Genomic DNA, 16805 nt, shown 5'->3' on the forward strand with positions numbered 1-16805 from the left:
TTAATCTGCAGCATAATCCCTGGGCACTGCGTCTGTGCAAGAGAAAACTGGCAGATGAAAGGGCTGGTAAGGGAGGGTTTGTGACAGCAAAGAGCAAGAGGCAGCTCCTCTCCGCCTGGTGGCTTGCAGAGGTGATGGGGATCTTTGCTGAGGCCTCCAGGATGTGCTGAGTGCCTGGTACTGCACTGGCCAGAGAGGGAGAGGGGAAAACTGCTGCTGCAGGGGAGGCACCTCCTGCTCCTGGTAGGAAACACACAGCCCGGGGTGCAGGGAGCAGAGTGACGATCCTGAGGGGTCAGGGCATGGTCCTGATCCCAACCTCCTGTTTCAGAGCAGCATTCCAAGGGCACAGAGCTAATGCTGTGGGCACCTCCTGAGACTCAAGGTGAATGTGTGGCACCAGGGCTGAGCTCAGCAACACGGGAACAGGCAGAAGCAGCAGCGTGGGCTTGTTGAGCATCTTCACCCAGCGCTGCTCCAGAGCCTGAGCAGCTCTTCCCTGCCCTCAGGATGAAGGAGAAACATCAGAGAGCAGCAGACCCAAGCCATAGGCAGGGAGCAGCAACGCTACCACAGCTCAGTGAGATGAGCTGAGCAGGTCCAAGGTCCAACATCCAGTGGCAGGTCCCGGGTCAAGCAGGGATGTCCGTGGCACAGAGCAAGAGAGGATGAGCGAGGCACAGAGCCAGGCACAGCCTGTCTGCACCCTCCCTGCAGCCAGGGGTGCCAAGGACAAGGCTTCTCACAGCTCTTCCTCACATCTTCGCTGTTCTTCCAGCAGGTTTTGTTAGTGCCATTGAGATGTAAATAGGCCCAGCTCCTGTTCATTTGCAACCCAAGGACCAGCCTTAGGCATCCTTTCAGAGGCCCGCTTTGCTCTTTCCTCCTTGTGGTCACCAGAAATGACTATTAACTGCCTGTACTGATCCATCCTGCTCCATACAGCAAAGAGGCTTATTTTTTAACCTCAGAGTGGCTGACACTTGGGTTGTCTCCAAGCCCCGCTGCAGAGCAGCTGCTCGGGCTTTTACCATGAACTTAGACAAACGGATCAGTTCTTCTGCAGGAGATGCATGTGCCTGTTACAAGAGTGTCTTTACTCCTGCTCTTGTACATCTTCTCCTTCTCCTGGAAGGAGAAGCCAGCAGTGCAGCCCGACCTGCCATTGCACAAATACAGCAATTGTCTGGGTCAGGCAGATGGGGAAGATGGAGAAAGAATGCTCCTGAATTTGTGTCTTTTGAATGGTGAATTTAGGAATTATTTTATGGAGTTTGCATCCCCCTCACTGCCTAAAATCCCTCTAAACTCTCTCTCTGGAGGGATGGGTGTGTGTTAAATATCACTGTACTGGAAGACCTAGGGAATTTTTAGGCTGATTCCTGACTGATATTTAAAGAAAGGGATGGAGCTCAAAGCTGCAGTGCCCTTGCTAGGTTGAGGATGGGAAGTGGTTTTGGCTCAGGAGCCATTTCCATCCCACATGGCCATGGTGGGAGGCAGGAGCGCTGGGCACTCATCACCAGCCTGGAGTCAGGACATGAGCATCCTTGGGGAGGGTGAACATATTGGCCAGGAGCAGCACCTCCGAGAAGCTGCCTGTCCCCCATGTCCTTTGGGGACTATTTTAGCCTTTACCTCTGTTGCACATAACTCCCATCTCTGGGTCACATAGACTAGAAAGGAGAGTTCCTCTGCTTCAGGTTTGGGGCTGAGAGGTCAGTGTCAATTACTACTGAGAGCCTGTCCCTGTAAATGACAGGCACCATCATCAGTGCTAACTAATTTCAAGAACACCTATTGGCAATTAAAAGATGCCTCACAGCATCCAGCTTCCTGCTTCTTTAAATGGCACAAACCCAGTGCTGGAACATCAGCAGAGACATTTCCCTCTTGGTTTTAATCTGCTGCTTTGGAGAATAAGGAATAGTCTCATGTGGCCACAGTAGTGACTGCATCCAGTTTGCTGTGTCCCCTGCTCTGGGATGCTCTGTGCGAGAGACACAATGGTTTGGGTGTGAGAACCATCATCTGGCTCCTCTGGGAAATCTCATCCATTTTCTTGCTGGTTTGTGATGGATGTTGGCACCTCAGACCAATAAGTGTTCGTGTTGCTTCTGCTCCAGTGCTGAACAGCAAGAAAACTGTAAAGAGAGAACTTTTGTTGTTCAAAAAAACAACAAAACATGGCCCTTATTGCAAACTGGCTCCTTCAATCTGGTGACTCTTCTCGGCTGGCTTCAGACCTGACTTTCCTCTCGAACATGTCTAGAAAACCACACGGTCTTCTGCAGACAAGTGCTTGTGGGGTCGGTGACTGGTCCCGCCATGAGGAACCAGCTCCAGGTGAGCAGCAACCACGGTTCAAGTGGCCTGTGCTGCCCTCAAGTGTTGCTTTTTAACCACATCCCAATGCTCAGAGCCTGCACTAAGTTGCACTTTCCCAGTTTTGTGATTGTGCTCCAAGAAAGGCCCTTAATTCACACTAAGTATTGTCATTTTACCTTTCACGTAGTAAAAATCGTTCTTGAAAAGTGGGTCGGCGTGAAGTGGGTGAGGCAAATGGCAGGTTCACCAACCTCCAGGCATTACATTTCTTATGTTTCTTATTTCTTATGCAGACAGCAGCTCAGTGCTTGGCCTGCCAGTGAGGGATGGGCTCACATCTCTTGGATTTAAACTTGTTATTAATGAACTGCCTCTGCTTCCTGCTGCAACTGCTGCTGGCTCCAAGGTCCCTTCCATTGCCTCTCCCCAGTGGCTTAGTGGGAGCAGTGTAATACCTGTGGGGAATGTGCCTAAATTCAGTTTATTAATTAATATATAAATTTATATATTATCTATAATTATTACATTATTATATATTATAGTATATATAATTTATAAATTAGTTAAATTAAATTAAATGAGAGCCAGCAGCAGTCCAGAAGCCCTCACAGGGCTGTCTCGATGCTCATGCATGCTGCCTGGTTTAGCGCACAGCTCTGCCTGAAGAGTCACACCTTCAAACCCTTGAGCCTTTAAATCCTGTTGTAGCATCCATGGGGATAACATATATGTAAAACCCAACATCCCGATTTTTAATTAAACTGTGTGCCACGCAGCTGAAATCTGCATTTCAGTCATGCACTTCTCACTCCTGCCTCTAGTTCTGCAGTGCCTGTTTCCCAAGCTGAAAGCGCTGCAGTCCATGTCTCACTGGCATCTTCAATGGTGTGTTAGTGTGGTGCCCAGCACGATTGTGCGGTGCTTATGTCTCATAGAAAGGTGAACAGACAATGGGAAACCAACCCAGAGTCCCCAGTGGGCATGAAGGGTTGTTCCTGGGTGCCAGGCTGGGGTCACAGGTAGCTCAGGGTGTCCACACAGGGTCCCTTCTAGGGGCAGCTCTTTACCAAGCCTCTTAGCAGAGAGAGAACTGCAGTTCCAGCCTTTAGGTAGTAACTTGAAGGTTTTAGGGAGTCATTTTTGTTCTTTCCCCATCCCCAATGGTGCCAGGCTTTGCAGGAAGAGCAGGAGCCAGCAGCTGCTCCCATCACTGCAGTATCCCAGCCCAGACCAGGCTGGTGGGGCACGAAGCTGCTCAGGGTGCAGGGAGTCGCTGCCTGTGCCCAGCCAAACAGCTCTGACCCCTGAGCTGCTCCGGCCACAGAGGAAAGAGCCCACAGAGGTGCCTGCGCAAACACATCCTGCTCATGAAGGGAAAGGAAGAGAGGTTAATGAGGTTGGGACATGTTTTGTCTCCTTTTCCTGTGCCTAGTACTGCCCCTGGGCTGCACCCAGCCCCCTGAGGCCAGAGACTGTTGTCTCTGAAGCAGGAGGTAGGGGCATCGCCTCCACCCCTCGCTACTGGGAGAAGGATGGCTGTCTTGTGCTGGGGAGGGACCGTGAGGCACAGAATGAGGCACCATGCTTGGGATCAGACATGTCCTGTCACTTGTGCTTGATACCAGCACCACACCGTGCTGCTGGCCCCCAATCCCACACCAGCGGCCCAAAGCAGCCCCTGCCCCGGCACCAGCCCCCACTAAGAGGAGGCGGCGCTCCCGCCATCATGGCGGCGGCGGCCAGGCAGAGCCCGCCCCGTCTCAAGATGGCGGCGGGCGGGCCGGCGGCGGCGGCGGCCGGAAGGGCGCTTAGGTTGTCACGTCCCTCGCCAGCAGCCAATCAGCGCGCGGCGGCGCCTGCGCGGCGGGTGGTGCCTGCGCTAAGATGGCGGATGATAAGGTGAGTGGAGTGGGGCGGCGGGCGCGGCCCGGCCGGGGCTGAGGCAGTGTCGCGTTGTCCCTCCCGCCCCCCGCATCAGCCTTCGTGTCTCCCGCCAGGACTCGCTGCCGAAGCTGAAGGATCTCGCCTTCCTGAAGGACCAGCTGGAGAGCCTGCAGCGCAGGGTGGAGGACGAGGTGCACGCTGGCGTGGGGCAGGTAACGCGCTCCCCCCGGCCGTGTGGTGGCCAGGGGCCGGCCGGGCAGCGCTGTGAGGGGAGCCGCGTGCCCTGCGCCGCCCGCCGGCCTCACCCTTGGCTCTTCTCCTCAGGATGGCTCTCTGCTGGCGTCGCCCTTCCTCAAAGGCTTCCTGGCGGGCTACCTGGTAGCCAAGCTCCGCTTCTCGGCCGTGCTGGGCTTCGTGGTCGGAACGTGCACGGGGATTTACGCCGCTCAGAACTATGCCGTGCCCAACGTGGATAAGACAATCCGGGAATACGTCAGTTCCTTGAAAAAGGGCCGGGACTAGCGAGGAGCCCCTCGGCGGCAGTGACTGTAGAACAGTGTTCCTTAGTTAGCAGGCACACGGGATTCCTAGGGCTGTCAGAGGCACGGCACGGCCACCGTTCTTTTCCACTGGAAAAGAGCTTTACACCTCATCATTGCGAGACATCAGCAGGTCTGGTTAAGGGGTATTTATTACTGTGGCAGCAGTGATCACTCCACTAACCCACCGTAGCTTGGAAGCACCAGCAGCCCACGGTTTTCCAGCTGCCTTTAACCCTCACCTCTCTCCCCATGCCCCTGCGGACTGAAGGGCTGCCTGTGACATACCGTCACACTCACCACACATCCCTCCTCCCGTTGAGCGCATGCTTTGCCTTAGGAACATGCTTGGTGTGGCTTCCAGGGGAAGCGTGTAGTTCTCTTCCTTATGAAAACCAAAATCGTTCTCCTCTGCTGCATCAGAAGTGTAGCAGGTAACATTTTGTCTTAATCAGGCTCATTAAATTCATGGTATTTGGTCTCTCCTTGAATGTTTTAGGCTGCGAGTCTATCTGGCCTCTCTGCACTAAGACCAGCTCGCCCCTGCTGGCTACTGCCTGAAAATGGTGATGTTTGGGAATGCTGCTGCCTCTGCCAACTGGGTGCTCCGGAGGGGGCTGTGGGGACTCATGCTGCTCTTGTCCGTAGCTATATACGGCTCTCACGCCCCGCTCCTGACCCAGTGCAAGGTGGACGGGATGATCCCCTTCAGCTCCACGTCCGTGGTGGTTCTTGTCGAGCTGACAAAGCTGCTGGTGTCCCTCCTGTTCCTGCTCACCTGGGACCGGGAGCTGCTGGGAGCCGCTGTGTCGTGGCGCCACGTCGCCCCGTTCGCCCTCTCTGCCCTGCTCTATGCTGCCAACAACAACCTGGTGGTTCACATGCAGCTCTTCATGGATCCCAGCACCTACCAGGTCCTGAGTAACTTGAAGATCGTCAGCACCGCGCTCCTCTACAGCCTCTTCCTGCGCCAAAGACTCCGTGTGCGCCAGTGGCTGGCGCTGCTGCTGCTGCTGGCTGCTGGGCTGAGCTACAGCTGGGGGGGCCTGCAGGACCCTGGCAGCCCCTCCGAGATGAAGCTGCACATCACCGTGGTGGGCTTGGTGCTGATCTCGGTGTACTGCTTCATATCAGGCTTGTCTGCTGTCTACACAGAAGCCATCCTGAAGAGCCAGGCGCTGCCTCTCAGCCTGCAGAACCTCTTCCTTTACTTCTTTGGGGTCCTGCTCAACTTGATCGGCTACTTCTGGAGCAGCACAGAGGGTGCTTTCTTGGAGGGCTTCTCCTCCTGGGTGCTGGTGATTGTGGTCAGCCAGGCCCTGAATGGCTTGATCATGTCTGTGGTGATGAAGCACAGCAGTAACATCACCAGGCTCTTCATCATCTCCTGCTCTATCCTGGTCAATGCCCTCCTGTCCGTCGCCCTCTTCAATCTGCAGCTCACCCTCCTCTTCTTCGTTGCTGTCTCATGCATCGGCCTCGCTGTTCACTTGTACTATGGGCTCACGTAGCTGCTGCCTTCCTGCCCTGCATGTGCCAGGGCAGCCTTTGCTTGTTCCTCAGGGGTGTTTGGTGCTGGTGTGCAAAGCACAGCACCAGCAGTGCTGCCCATCAGCCTCCCGGCCCTGGTGCTCATGGGGAGTCGTTCCTGGTGGGTGCATGCACCGCTGGTGAGGAGTGCTGAGGAGGGGAGTGCCCGTCCCTGTTCCCAAGGGGAAAGCTGGGCCCTGCTCCAGCTCTGTGCCACAGGATTCCTGTGCAATCCGGCATGTCCAGCCTCAAGGGTCCTGAGCCTCTTGTTCGTGTGGTAACTTGTATTTTCAAGCTGCTTCCCCAGCGTGCCCATCTCTTGTGCCTGTGCTCCTGCACTGGGTAACTGCTGTGGGCTGCCAGGCCAGCACTGGGCTGATGCCATTTCGGCTCCTGTGGCTGGTGCTAGTGCCAACCATCAGCACGAGGCCGGGTGCTGCTCCCTGCAGAGCCTCGCACAGTGCCTGGGGCATCTCTCCCACCGCGGGGGTTTTCCAACCCCCTTGCCCCAGCCCCTGCCTGAAGGGCTGCTGCCCTTAGGCCCCCTTTCTCTTCCTCAGGCGTGGTGTCACTGCTCTGCGTGGAGCTGATGGGGAATGGGGGGATGTGGGAACTCTGTCACTTCCTCCCCAAAAGGGAGACAGCACCCAAATTTGTACTGATGCTGTAGCTAGTGATCTCCTGGCGTGCAGAAGTCACTGCTGGCTCCGGCTGCGGTTATTAAAGTTGTGGTACAACAGCACGTGCGTGCCTGTCCTCCCTGCAGGAAGCAGCTTTGTTTGGGGGCCAGGGATATGACATTCCTCAGTGAGAGGCAGATGCTTTATTCATGGAATCCCAGACTGGTTTGGCTTGGAAGGGACCTTAAAGCTCAACCAGTTCCAACCCATCAGCATCCCGCCGTGCTCACTGCTGCAGCCCATGCTCCTGCAGCCCATGCCCAGCAGCAGAGCAGGGTTTTCTCTGGGGAGCAGAGGGGTGAAGCGCTTTCCCCACAGCCCTTCTGCCAGCAACCACCGGCCCTGGGGCCGGTTTTCCACAGGGAGCAGCTTGGAGCAGCCAGAACGGGCAGGCTGGGAGGCCTTGCCCTGTGTAACTGCTGGGCTGGCCAGTCCCCTGGTCTGAGGGCTGGTGGCTCACTCCATGGAGGGGGATGAGGTGTCAGGGTCTGCAGGGACCCATCCTGCTGTCCCCAGCGCCCTGGGGTGCTGGCTCAGGGTGTCTGTGTGCTGGCATCGGCCGATCCCGTGCCTCTGGCATCCGGCAGCTCCTGCAGCAGCACCCGGTGCCAGCGGTCCATGGCCTCCCTCTGCTCCTGTGCCAAGTGCTGCTGGTCCCGGAGCAGCTGCGGGATGCAGGGGGCTGCCTGGCACAGCTCCGCCAGGCTGGAGCAGCATTCCCAGCGCTCCCTGCCCACCTGCAGCAGGCGCTGCCTGCGGCGCTGCAGCTCCCACCGGTGGCTCTGCAGCAAAGCCTCTGCGTCCCGCTTGGCCATGTCCCGCTCCCGCCGCGCTGCCTCCAGGCTCAGGCCCAGCGTGGTCACCTCCTGCCGCCAGCGAGCTGTGTCCCACTGCAGGGACAGGGGGGGCACAGGGTGACTCGGGGTGTCTGCTCCCTGCGGCTGCCATGCCCTGAGAGACAGCATAGAGCCCACAGCGATGGGTTCCCTGCTCAAGTGAGGCCAGAGGAGGCCCCGGAGCTGCTGCGAGGGCTGGAGCAGCTCTGCTCTGGAGCCAGGCTGAGAGAGCTGGGCTGGGGCAGCCTGGAGAAGAGAAGGCTCCTGAAGGGGACACCTTAGAGCAGCTCCAGTGCCTAAAGGGGCTCCAGGAAACCTGGAGAGGGGCTTTGGACAAGGGCCTGTAGGGACAGGACGAGGGGAATGGCTTTAACCTGACAGAGGGAAGATTGAGATGAGCTCTTAGGCAGAAGCTCTTCCCTGTGAGGGTGCTGAGGCACTGGCACAGGGTGCCCAGAGAAGCTGTGGCTGCCCCATCCCTGGCAGTGTTCAAGGCCAGGTTGGACACAGGGGCTTGGAGCAACCTGCTCTAGTGGAAGGTGTCCCTGCCCGTGGCAGGGGGTTGGACCTGGATGAGCTTTAAGGTCCCTTCCAACACAAACCAGTGCCCACCTCCTTGCTCTCCTCCTGGCCTGGCAGAGCAGAGCAGGCTCAGACAGCACCCAGAACACCCAGTGTTGCTGGAGCAGAGGGCCGCAGGCCCTGGGCACTCAGGGACCCAGCACTCACTGTGTCACCCCTGGGCAGTGGCCATGGCTGCGGTGCTTCGCTGGGTGCAGGCTCCTCCAGCAGACCCTGCCCCGTGCTCAGCGGGGCTTGGCTGTGCCCTCCCTGGCTGCTGTCACTGGCACCCTGTGCTGGGGGGGGAGAGAGAAGGAGAATGAGCATGACGTGGTGTGGCTGAAGGAAGACTGAGGCCTCTTCCAGCCTTTTCCCACCACGTGAAGCGATGCTTCGTGCCCACAGATCAGCCACCCAGGCATTGGGTGCCTGCATGTCCCCACGCTCCAGACCTGCTGCCTCCAGGCTCGTACTAGTCAGGGACACTTGGGTGCCAGGGTGCTGGTCTGGCGCTGTATTCCCTGGGGAGACCTGGTCCTGTGGGAGCAGGAAGTGTTATGGGAGCGCAGCCAGGATGCAGGGCTCCTCCTGCACCTGGGTTGTCCCTGGATGAGGGGGCCATGGCCGGTCTAGTGCCCACCTTGGTAATGGTTTGATGCACCTCACTTGTCCTGAGCATCTCGGCCTGCTTCTTCTCCCACCTTTGGCTCTTCAGCACCTGGAAAAGTGGGTCCTTGCTGGGGTGCTGGAGACCTCCAGGGCCACATCCCACCCCACTGTCCCGCTCCCAGCAGGGAGCCCTCAGCTCCTGCCCTCGGTGCTGGACAAGAGTCTTGGCACCAGGATGGAGCTCAGCCCTCATCCCGGTCCCATGTGGTGGGCAGGGGGGGTCCCTCACCCGCAGCTCCCGCAGTGCTTTCCGCAGCTGGGCCAGGGCCACCTCCTGCTCGGGGCCTGCAGCTCCAGCCAGCAGCTCCATCCGCAGCCCTCGGATCTCCTTCCGACGCGCCGCCACCTCTTGCACAGGGTCCCAGAACGTGGCTGAGATCCTCCTGGCCAGCCCCTTCACCCGCTGGGCCAGCCCCAGTGCCGCCAGGACCTCTGCTCTGGGGGTGTCTGGGACAGCAGCAAGCCCTGAGCAGGGACCACCGGGGTTCACCAGCACCAGGACCTCCCCCTGCCCAGCACAGCGTCATGATGGGGGTAAGTAGAGCCACTTTCCAGCCTCTGACCACTGTGGTCTGGGACCAAGTGCCAGGAGTGGGGGGAAACCTTAGGGAAGGGGCACCCCAAAGCAGCATCCCAATCCAGGGGGTACCTGGCAGCGTCACACACAGCAGCAGGAATGTCAGGTTGTTCCCCTCCAGCAGCCGCTCCACGACCCAGGGCAGGCAGGCAGCATCAGGCAGGGGGTGGCCAGTGCCCGGTGCCCTGCATGTGGGACAAGGGACACCGCAGGAGAGGGATGGGGTTGGGCAGGCTGAGCCCTGACCCACGGGAGCCATGCTAGGAGCAAGCCCATGTCCCCAGGGGTGGTGACACTCCCTTGGCTCCCAGCCATGGGCTCCTGCTGGGGTGTTGGGGTCTCTCCTGCTTCAAGGGGGTACCAAGTTCCCCCTGACCCGCAGCAGCACTGTGGTAGTGCCGGGGCAGGGGGCATTGCTCAGCCCAGCGCAGAGCCATGGCTCCGGTACGTACAGCCTGGGGCAGGGCCCGGTGGCCTCAGGAGATGCCAGGATCCTGAGGGCCGAGCGCTGGAGCCTGCCTCCCTCCAGCTCCCGCTCCACAGTGAGAGTGAAGAGGCTGCCGGCTCTGGGGAGGGTGACTCTAGAGAATGGGGTGCAGCGGAGCCCAGGGTCACCCCACGGCCCGAATCCTTCCCCTCCCTATGGGATATCTGCCCAATCCCTCACCCCTGTGTGGCCGAGTGCCCGTCTGCGGGGGGCTGCTGTGCACACCCCTGGAACAGTGCCGGGATGGCTCCCAGCCCCGAGGCGTACACACTGATGGCAGCTTGGGCATCAGGCACAGCAACTTCCCTCGCGTCCTCCACCATCCTGGAAGCAGAGGGAGAACAGAGCTAGTGAACAGGGCCATGTCCATCCATTTCCTGTGTGCTCCCTGAGGGATGTCCCTGGCCACCCTCTGCTGGGCACCATGCTCCCTGCCCAGCCCCATGTGCTCAGTGTTGGGGTACCAGCCCCGAGGAGCACCTGCCCGACCATGGGGCATTAGGTACCTACAGGCCCAGGGGCGCGATGTCCATCATTTGCAGGGCTCGGCCATCAGGATGAAGCAGGTCCCAGGCTCTGTCATGGCTGCAGACCTGGAACAGGGCTGTGTTAGGCAGAGGGGTGCAAAGAGAGGATTGCCAGCACCCTGCTCTCCCTGGGGACCCAGGGTGCTCATGGCCATGCACAGGTAAGGGTTGAAAAGGGACAGATCTCAGGATCCAAAGGATCTGCAGGCTCTGGTCACCCTCGAGCACAGGGCACTGGGTGCCAGCACAGGGACAATGTATGTCCCTTGGCACAGCAGGGTCTGGCCAGTGGCAGAGAGGGAACAGGACCCTCAGCCCAGCACATCCTGCTCCTGCCCTACCTGCACCAGGCTGACAGTTTGCAGGCTCTGTGCGTCACCCCCCAGGGCCTCCAGTTCTTGGAAGATGGTGTTGATCACCTGGGGACAAGCCGGTCAATATGGGAGCTTCGCTTCTTGGCACCCGTGGCTGGGTCTCACCCCATAGCAGCAGGACTGCGGCCAGCGGGATGAGCCAGGAGCCCAGCACTATGCCGTTGCACTGTCACCTCTCCCTGTCACCTCTCCCTGTGCCCTCACCTGCCAGACGATGCTCTGGCAGAGTAGCTGGGGCCCAGGGCCATGGGGGTCCCACAGCAGCAGGGTCATGCTGTAGCCAAGGGGAACCAGAGCCAGCTGGGGTCTTGCCAACTCCAGAACCTTCTCCTGGTAGGAGAGACATTGCCAAGCAGGGGTGGCATGGCACAGCCAGCATGGCACGGCACGGACACCATGGTGGAGATGGCCCAGCACAGAGGGCACTGCCATGGCTTGGGCAGCACAACACAGATGGGGTACACAGGTAGCACAGCACAGGTAGGGTGGTATGGATGGCACGGTGCAGATGACAGCATGCATAGCATGGCATGAATGGCATGGCACAGTGGTGCACAGCATGGCACAGAGAGCACAGCATGGGCAATAAAGCACAGACAGCATGGCAGCCACATCCCAGCAACCAAGAGGAAACAGGGAAGGGGTGAGGAACACCAGCAGAACCACACATAGGACCAAGCCCTGGGTCCCCAGCACTGCCTGTGACACCTGAGGAGCTGGCAGTGGTGCCCAGTGCCCCCAGCCAACAGCTTGGGCCAGCGTGTCCCTGGCTCATCTGGCTGGGACAGGGGTGCAGAAGGACATGGGGCCCACAGTACCTGTCCTGCATCCAAGCTGAAGACGCCATCAACAGTCAAGCAGCTGTCCTGGCATGAGAGAGGGTGATAATGTTCAGCTTTGCCCTATCCCAGTATGACCAGTGCAGGGTAAAGGGGGGACTGGCGCACTGGGATGGAGATGGCAGGGAGGGCTTAGCACAGGCAGGAGTAGGGGGAGACATCCTCTGCTATCTGGTAGCCCCCAGCATCCCCCCAAAGGAGAGGGGTCCACAGGGGTGTAGGGCAGGATCAGCCCAAGACCTCAGCACCCATCAGGGTCCCAAGTGGGACAGACCGCCCCTGCTCCCATCTGGTCCCCCAGGGCCCCTCGTCCCCTTGATGCCCATGTCCCACCACTCTCACCTGCACCTCTTTCCCAGCGAAGAGGAGCTTCAGGGGGTCTTCAGTGCTGGCTGCACAGCTTTCCCCTGCCCCTGAGAACACTGAGCATGGATGGTGTGGGAGGACATCACCCCCTTGCCCCAGCTCTGCTCCCCCAGCGCTGCCTGGAGCCGGGTCCCAGGGTTCCATGTGGTTCCCAAGCCTTCCCACCATGACCACAGTGCTCAGGGCCACCAGGACAGGCAGAACAGCCCTTCCCCATCACCACTGCCCAGGCCAGGCCCACCAGCACCGGTTCCCTGGCATGGGGGTCATGCTGAAGGCTCTGGGACGCTGAGCAGGGCTCTACCTGCTGCCTTGTGGAGTCCCACAGCCGCTCGCACACGCACATCCTGCTGGGACACAGGGCAGAGGGGGAATGAGCCAGGTCCTGCCCCACACACCCGGGTGAGCCCCCAAACCTCCCCGCGATGTCCCCACGATGGCACTCACCTCCCCAGCGGCCATGGCCAGCTCCGCAGTGGCTGGACAGGGCAGGGGATGGGGTTACATGGGGGGGATCCTGTTCCCCTGCATTATTAATGGGTGTTGGGTGCAGGCTGGAGACTGAGCAGGAGCCAGCAGGACCACGGGAGGCAAGTGAGCGCCTGCACCCACTCACTCCTGGCTCCAAGAGGGGCATCTTTGCAAGGCAACGATGGGAGATGAGGGACCTTGGATGAGCATGAAGCTTTTCTAGGCACAAGAAGCAACCAGCAGCCTCTGCGGGATTATTTTGGGGACCATCCTGCTCCATAGGCTGGACTGGTGTCCTGGTTTTGGCTGGGATAGAGTTAATTATTGTCCTAGTAGCTGGTGCAGAGCTGTGTTTTGGCTTCAGGCTGAGAACAATGCTGATAACACACCGATGGTTTAGTTGTTGCTAAGGAGCACTTACCCTGATCAAGGGCTGTTCGGTCTCTCGTGCTCTGCCAGGGAGGAGGGGCACAGGAAGCCAGGAGGAAGCAGAGACAGGACACCTGAGCCAAAGTGGCCAAAGGGGTATTCCATCCCCCAGCACGGCATGCCCACTGGGATAACATTGTAATATAAATGGGGGGGGGAGGGAATATATATTTTTATTCATATATTTATATAAAATATAAACCGGGGGAGCTGCCCAGAAGGGACCAGTGGGGGCGGGTTGTTCCTTCCTCTCTATTTCCTATTAGTAGTAGTAGTATCATCATTAGTAGTATCATTATTATCATTGTAGCTTATAATTAATATCATTAAGGGTACTAGCTACTGCTAGTATATTGTTGTTACTGTCATTACTGTTGTTATTAATATTTTATTATTCTATTTTACTTTTATTTCAATTATCAAACTGTTCTTATCTCAACCCACAGGTTTTTTCCCTGTTTTCCAATTCTCCCTCCCATCCCGCAAGCAGGGCATGAGTGGCTGTGTGCCATTTAGTTGCTGGCTGGGCTTAAACCACAACAACCAGGGACACTGAAAGCCCCTCACCAGCACTTGGGGGTCCTGTGCATCTTCCCACAGAGCTCCCAGCCTTGCAGCCCCCTGGGGATGGTCACGGGTCCCCTTCATGCTCTGCGGCAGGATCGGATGAGCCCAGGTCTGGATCTGACCAGGCAGACGGCCCCAGCCCCGGCGATCAGGACAAGGGCAATGCAGATGGGGACAACCACGGCAGCGCTGTTACACTGCAGCACCGACACCGGCACATCCTCCACCAGCTTGCCCCGGTACTGAGGGGGAGCGTGGCACATGTAGTGCTGGGGCCAGCCCTGCCCCAGGCGCCCCACGGCCGCCAGCGCCTGCAGCCCCCCCGCCTCGGAGCACGAGCACATGTAGGGGTTGTCGGCCGCGGCCACGTCCTGCAAGTTCTTCATCTCATCCCATGGCAGCCCCATGATGGAGTTGTTGTCCAGGTGCAGGGTGTCCAACAGCGGGTAATTCCTGATGGGGGGCGCAGCCTGCAGCAGGTTTTGGCTCAGGAAGAGCTTCTTCAAGGAGCCGAGGGAGATGTCGACAGCGTGGAGGTGGTTGAAGCTCATGTCCAGCACTTCCAGGGTGGGGGGCAGAGGTGTGAGGACCTCATCCAAGCCAGCGTCAGACAAGTTAAAGCTGCGGAGCGACAGCGGCCACTGGCAGGAGGAGGACGGGTCTGCCGTGAGCTTGTTCTGGCTGAGGTCGAGGTGCTGGAGCTCCCGCAGCAGCTGCACGCTCTCACACGTGCTGTGGTACGAGGTCAGGTTGTTGTGCTGCAGACTTAGCGCCCGGAGCTGAGGGAAAGCCCCGCTGCAGAAGGCGGACGTCAGGCTCTCATCCCCAAGGCTGTTCTGTGCCATGTCCAGGGAGCGCAGGGCTGTGAAGAGCCTCCCGACGGCACAGGGCAGGCTGGCGAGGCGGGAGGCGGTGACAGACAGCTCCTGCAGAGCCCCTAGGAAGCTGCTCAGGCTCGAGAAGTCCTGCTCGCGGCCCGTCAGCGTGGCAGAGGTCACGTTGTGGAAGCGGAGGGACAATATGGGCAAGTCCTGGCCGGCCATTCTGTCCCAGTTGCCTCTCCCCTCAAAAACACAGTTGTCAAACACCAACTCTTGGACATGGGTGTAGGAGAAGAACTTCAGGACTTGGGCGAGGAGTATCTCGGGCACCAGGAGATCACCAAAGATGATTTTCCTGAACAGCAGGGAGTCCAGCATTACAGTGTCAGAGGGGTCTGGGTCACTGATGGGGAAGGCTACATATTTCTCCAGGTCTCCCCCCCGAAATTCCACAACAGAGGCTGGGAGGCACTGGGTGATGCTGTTGATGTTTTCCTGGGACAGGTTGTAGCACACACAGTGCTCCTGAGTGCGGTTGAAGATGCACCTGCCTTCTGCCTCCAACAGCCGCAGCCCCAGGAGGAGGAGAACAGCCACATTCATGTTGAACGACCTAGAAACGAGGAGAGCAGCGGTGAGAGGCAGCCGAGAGGACCACTGAGATCCAGCCAACATGGGCAGGTTCAGGCCTGGAGAGCTGCCACTGAGGGACACAGTGCTGCCCTCATCCCTCCTGCCCAACTCAGTGTCCTTCACACAGGTTCAGCACACACACCAGCTACTCGGGGCTCAATCACCAGCAAAACTGGGAGGGAGTTGGTGGCACTGGTCTCCCCCACCCCAAAAGCAGGGTATCAGCTCTGTGCTTTCCTGCCTGGGCTGCCTTGCTGCAGTGTCCTGTTCCTGAGAGACCAGGAAATTCCACAGACCAGGAGAAACTAGAAATGGGGAGTTACGGACAGGGAAGCCAAATATGTCGTTCTGACCGCATGACAGCTCTGTTTGCTTCTCTGAGTGCTGTGCTCTGTAATCTGAAGCAGGAAATTGCAACAGAGGCTTCACATTTTCCTTTTTCTCACCCAAGTGACTTGATTCATTACCCGCTTCCAAGGGGACAGTAGGAAATCACGTCTGAGGGTCTGCCGCATCCCTGTCAGCACCAGGCAGGGCTTTGCTGTGCAGCCGACAGGAGAGTCTGAACAGATTGCAGAGAAGCAGCAAGCAAAGATTAAAGGCTTTTAAGGACACGCTGACTCAGCTCCATCCAAGCACCCAGGTGGGGTGGTGGCGACGAGGCTTCGGGAGTCTCCAACCCCCTGCTTTGAGCAGGTCTGTGCCAGCACTTGCCTCGATCACCTCTTTCTGGCCCCAACCCAAATCCCTCCCGAGGAGAGGACGGATGGACCCCTACCTCCCCGTGCTGTTGTGGGGCTGCACCATGTTCCCAGGGAGAAGCTCTGCGCCAGCTCTGTGCGAAGCCCCCTCAGCAGGGGCACATCCTGCAGCAGGGGTGGGTTTGTGCAGTGACTCACCAGCACACACTGGAACGCTTCCCTGCCCCACGGCTGCTTCCTCCCGCTGCTGCCGAACCCAGGGCTTAGGTGCCAAAGGCTTCGCAATGCTCAGCTCCCTCCTGCGCCTGGTCCTGCGGCCGGATGAGACCTCACTGCCTGCAGGTGTCTTGCAGATGCTGTTGCGCTCCCTCAGCCCCTCCTGCTGTGTTCAGACCCGTGCAGTGGGGTGACGGGCACCCCGAGGCAAGCTCCTGGGTGCTGCCCTTGCTCCTCCTGCAGAGCTTCCTGAGCAGGACAGGCTGTGCCTGGGGGAGCCACATGCTGTGCAGCAGCCGCCCAAGTTACTTCTTCCTTTCTCTCAGCAAGGCTTGTGGCTGCCCATGGCTGCGGGCTGAGGTTTGCTCTGGGTATCAGTGCTGCTCGCATTCATAGGAAGGATGACAGAAGATAGCACTGTCAAGGTTCCCTTAAATGAACTCACAGGACCAGCCTGAGCAACCTTTGCTTCCAGATGCTCTGGGCTTGCTGTGCCCTGGAGCCCAGGGCTGAGCACCCTGCAGGAGGCAATGCAGAATCATAGAATGGTTTGGGTTGAAGGGACCTTAAAGCTCATCCAGTTCTAACCCCCTGCCACAGGCAGAGACACCTTCCACTAGAGCAGGTTGCTCCAAGCCCCTGTGTCCAACCTGGCCTTGAACACTGCCAGGGATGGGGCAGCCACAGCTTCTCTGGGCACCCTGTGTCAGCGCCTCAGCACCCTCATAGGGGAGATCTTAGGATCTCATCCCAGTCTCCCCTCTGCCATA

The 16805-nt window shown here is 58.6% G+C and overlaps 2 protein-coding genes across 4 annotated transcripts; one reads left to right on the forward strand and one right to left on the reverse strand.

Moving 5' to 3' along the window:
• Nucleotides 1-4167: 4167 nt before the first annotated feature.
• SLC35A4 (solute carrier family 35 member A4) lies at nt 4168-7023 on the forward strand. 3 transcript variants are annotated; one of them, XM_030504036.1, is made up of 3 exons: nt 4168-4227; nt 4326-4424; nt 4537-7020. In XM_030504036.1, exons 1-3 carry the CDS (start codon nt 4213-4215, stop codon nt 4732-4734), a joined length of 312 nt encoding a protein of 103 aa, XP_030359896.1. In that variant the 5' UTR covers nt 4168-4212; the 3' UTR covers nt 4735-7020. The 3 variants fall into 3 exon arrangements, with proteins under 3 accessions (XP_030359896.1, XP_030359894.1, XP_030359895.1); XM_030504034.1 differs by having other exon boundaries at nt 4183-4227; nt 4307-4424; nt 4537-7023; XM_030504035.1 differs by having other exon boundaries at nt 4183-4227; nt 4537-7023.
• Nucleotides 7024-13553: 6530 nt separating this feature from the next.
• Nucleotides 13554-16475, reverse strand: CD14 (CD14 molecule). Its single transcript, XM_030504033.1, has 2 exons — nt 16018-16475; nt 13554-15098 (listed from the first exon to the last, which is right to left on the reverse strand). Exon 2 carries the CDS (start codon nt 15086-15088, stop codon nt 13742-13744), a length of 1347 nt encoding a protein of 448 aa, XP_030359893.1. The 5' UTR covers nt 15089-15098; nt 16018-16475; the 3' UTR covers nt 13554-13741.
• Nucleotides 16476-16805: the final 330 nt, after the last annotated feature.

Source organism: Strigops habroptila, chromosome 12 (assembly GCF_004027225.2).
Source record: "Strigops habroptila isolate Jane chromosome 12, bStrHab1.2.pri, whole genome shotgun sequence".
In the NCBI taxonomy this organism is placed as follows: domain Eukaryota; kingdom Metazoa; phylum Chordata; class Aves; order Psittaciformes; family Psittacidae; genus Strigops; species Strigops habroptila.